Genomic DNA, 3679 nt, shown 5'->3' on the forward strand with positions numbered 1-3679 from the left:
GGGGGGGGTGGACCAGCCCCCGGCCACCATTGGGTGACAGACAGGGTCCACCCTGGACAGGTCGCCAGTCTATCACAGGACTGACACACACTCACTGATACAGGCCGTTTAGAGTCACCAGTCAACCTAAGCTGCATGTCTTTGGACTGTGAGAGGAACCCGGAGAGAAGCCACACAGGCACAGGGAGAAAATGCAGACTCAGCATAGAAAGGCCAAAATCTTGGCCAGCTGCTTCTGTCTCTAGGATACTGATTTAACTGCAGCAGTGTTTCATTGCACCACAGCACTCTCACTGACTGCTAACAGAAATGCCACCAGAAAACATACTTGAAAATGTGCCTGCATTTACACATAATATCATCCTGGTGCCAGAAAACCTCTGAACACATCTGGTTTGGTTCAGTTCCCTTCTTGACACTGCAGAAACATGCAACAGAATTCCTTTCTTGACACTGCAGAAACATGCAACAGTTACCTGAGGTCAGGAAAACGGTTCCCCAGTTCTGCCATATGAATCTGGATGGCTGGGAGATCTTGGAGTTTCAGCACTTCTGCAATCATGGTCAGGACTTCTTTCAGCCAGTCCTCCTTTGATCCCTGAAATGTCAGAGCAGCTACGTCAGCTCAGTCTGAAGCAGTAACCTACACACCACATGTTGTAGGGAAGAGTTTATCTTAATGGGTCACTGTGGGGTTTCACACTGGGTTTTCCCCGGGCCACTTATATAGCATAGTTATATTATACAGTACTGAGACTGCAGGTACAGTATGTACTGCCCATGCTGACCCATTCACAGATAGGAAGTGTGACTAAGTTAAAGGCTTCACTGAGCTAAAAATAGTGTGGTATGCAAGAACTCAATACCTTCTACAGTCCTCACATTTCCCCCTATGTGGATTATTGGATAGTTTTAGTAGTTTTGATTTTGATTCTATAACCTTGTGACGTTTAGATGTTAAAACCACAAATGAAAACACAAATAGATGAGTCCTAGTAAACCAGCATCTTAACCAGATTTCTACCAAACTTGAGTCAAATTAAACCAGTTCAGATCTGGTGCCCAGTGGAGGATCTTGCTCCAGATTCTCACCATTTTGCTCATTAAATTGTGTAGACTCTCTGTGTTGTTTGTCACGACGGTGTAGGCCCTGTCCTGCTCCTCCTTGTCATTTAACTTGACTTGTGCTTTCAGGAGCCTCTTCACATATTCTGCTGCCACATCCACATGAAACTGGCCAACCAGACCCTGAAATGAGTCATCAAATCAGTAACATCAAAATTAAATCAATAGAATTAAAATAGTACAATTAAAGGACTCTTTAGCTGTGCATTGAAGAACCAAGAAATATAATAAACTCAGTGATATAAAGTATAAAATAAAAATTCTACTCACGTTTTCCAAGTGAATTGGCAAAGTACTGTGGTGTGATTTGTAGATTTTGATTACTGAATCATAAAATGGCGTCTTGTTCTTTAACCTGAAATAAAGCTTGTGTTTCATGTGTTTCTGTTTACCTGGTGACAAATTTCTGGCAGACCCTCAATATTCTGAATCTGTCTCTCGATGCAGCACAGCAGCTCGTTGAACTGGGTCGTGTACAGCCACTCTTTGGTGCCCAGCTTCTTGTACTGTGGCTGTGTGAGGGCAAAACATGATGCATTGCACAGTTAAACATTGTTTACACTTGAAATATTTTCTGCAAATATCTTAGTTTGAAAAGCTGGATTAGGACAACAGTGGAACATCCTGAGTGTTAAACCTGTGCATATTTATTTTATTATAGTGCCAGAATTACATTTCCATAACTGATGTCTTGCTTTGTTCTTTCTATAATTCACACTAAATGCTACTGTTGTGAGTAGCTTGGCTTTGAAAAAGGCCTTTAAATAACTTAATTAAACAAAAATGACACAGCTAAGGTGAAAGAACAGAGGAATAAAATTAATAGAATTTACAGTTTGGTGCAAAAAAACAGGGTTCCCACTCGTTTCAAGAAATAATCCCCAGGACATTTCCAATGACATATGTCTAATGGGCATTGCATCCTAGACTAACAATAATAAGGGTGATAAAATAAATTAAAAAAAAGAAAGAATTAAATGCTGAACTTTTTCCAATTAAAAAAAAAAACGAATTAAATGCTGAACTTTTTCCAACAGCCTTCTGATTTTCAACAAATCCCATAAAAAGACCAATAAGCCATTAGTTCATCTCTCAGTATGCTCTGACTTCCCTGATGGTATACGGTTTTAAAAACATCTCAGTTATCATTTTATTTTAAAAAATAAGGCCCAGTAGTTTTATAAAACAGCTGGACTTTCTAGTTTTTATCAAACAGTAGAGGAAATGGTGCATTTGTTGGGGACTACTTTCTGTGGCGGATGAATCCACATTTGCTCTCTGGTGGTTTTTGAACAGGGTGGGGCTCTGTGGCTCAGAGGAGGGAAATAAATCTGGTAATACTTGTTAGTTGTTGCCTTCATTGTTGTCTCTTCATGAGATTTGTTGACAATCAGAAAAAAAAAATTCTGTAGATGAACTTACCTTGAGTAAAGCATGCACATTCCTTAATAAGTACTCGTGCGCAGACTCTCTCATGTGAGCCAGGATACTCAAACATTTTTTCTGCACAGGCTCTGGGAACAGCTGGCTCCTTTTAAAAAGGAAGTCCCTGCAGAGAAAACACACAAGCCACATTCACTCACACACAGCAAATTTGAAATAGCAAATTTAACACTCAGAGTTAAAATTAACACTCTGTCGGGGTTTATATGGGAACCACTGGAAAAGTGTTAAATTAACACTTTTGAAAGAGTTACAATTATAAACACTATGCAGTGTTACTTAACAAACTCTTACAGTGTAAAATTTTAACACCACAACAGATGACAAGAACACTAAGTAAGTGTTTAAAGTTCACTCATAACAGACACTGATGGAGTAAATTGTCAACACCACCAGAAATCAGGTTACCATCTCATGGTGACAATTTATGCTAAAATAGTGTTGATTACACTACTAATGAAAGCTAAATGGTGCACTTGGATTAACACCATTAAGAGTTAAAATGAATCTTTTAGTGTAACTAACCTATCATCCATGTGCAATAATCACTCCAAAAAAGTACTGCAATGAACAAAAATATTTATTTTTCCTTTTGCAAAGGTATTAAATTTGCCAAAGCAGTGCACAAACAAAAAAAAAACCCTGCACAATGACCTTGTATGGTACAGTACGAACCAAAATTACCTCACTGTTGCCCTATACAATACAGCCATATGGCACAACATAGTGAAATGAGTCTGTACCATAAGACATTTGGATATCAAAGGGCTTGAAGTATTTCAACTCGTGAGGTGATATAACTGAAACATTATGCACTTGGTCAACAACATCAAAAGCATGAAAATGCTCCTCAAATGTACTTTCCATTTCTGATACACAAAAAAACACTTCATTTCTCAGAAGAATACAAACAATCTTACTGAACACTGGCATCTCATGTACAAAATCAATCTTGGCTCCTGTTCATGAATGTAGTTTTAACATCTTTGCCATTAGACTTTTTTGTGCTAACAGAATGTTGTGGATTTACTACAAAGATTTTGTCAAAACTTAATGCTAAATGTAAAGTGTGTAAAGTAAGTGCAATAGGTGCATTGTGCAGCAATCCGTA

The 3679-nt window shown here is 38.5% G+C and overlaps 1 protein-coding gene across 2 annotated transcripts in view; it reads right to left on the reverse strand.

The window, feature by feature from the left end:
• LOC109952914 (tumor necrosis factor alpha-induced protein 2-like) overlaps window positions 1–2715 on the reverse strand; it is a 6274-nt gene extending 3559 nt beyond the window's left edge. For both annotated transcript variants that reach the window (XM_020588234.1, XM_020588233.1), the window contains exons 1-4: window positions 2548–2715; window positions 1518–1637; window positions 1093–1248; window positions 477–598 (exon numbers count right to left, since the gene is read on the reverse strand). In XM_020588234.1, the coding sequence (XP_020443890.1) occupies window positions 477–598; window positions 1093–1248; window positions 1518–1637; window positions 2548–2700 (551 nt within the window). In that variant the 5' untranslated portion in view covers window positions 2701–2715. The remainder of the gene's footprint in view (window positions 1–476; window positions 599–1092; window positions 1249–1517; window positions 1638–2547) is intronic.
• Between the last annotated feature and the right edge of the window lie 964 nt (window positions 2716–3679).

The sequence above is a fragment of the Monopterus albus genome, unplaced genomic scaffold (genome assembly GCF_001952655.1).
Source record: "Monopterus albus unplaced genomic scaffold, M_albus_1.0 scaffold515.1, whole genome shotgun sequence".
Taxonomy (NCBI): domain Eukaryota; kingdom Metazoa; phylum Chordata; class Actinopteri; order Synbranchiformes; family Synbranchidae; genus Monopterus; species Monopterus albus.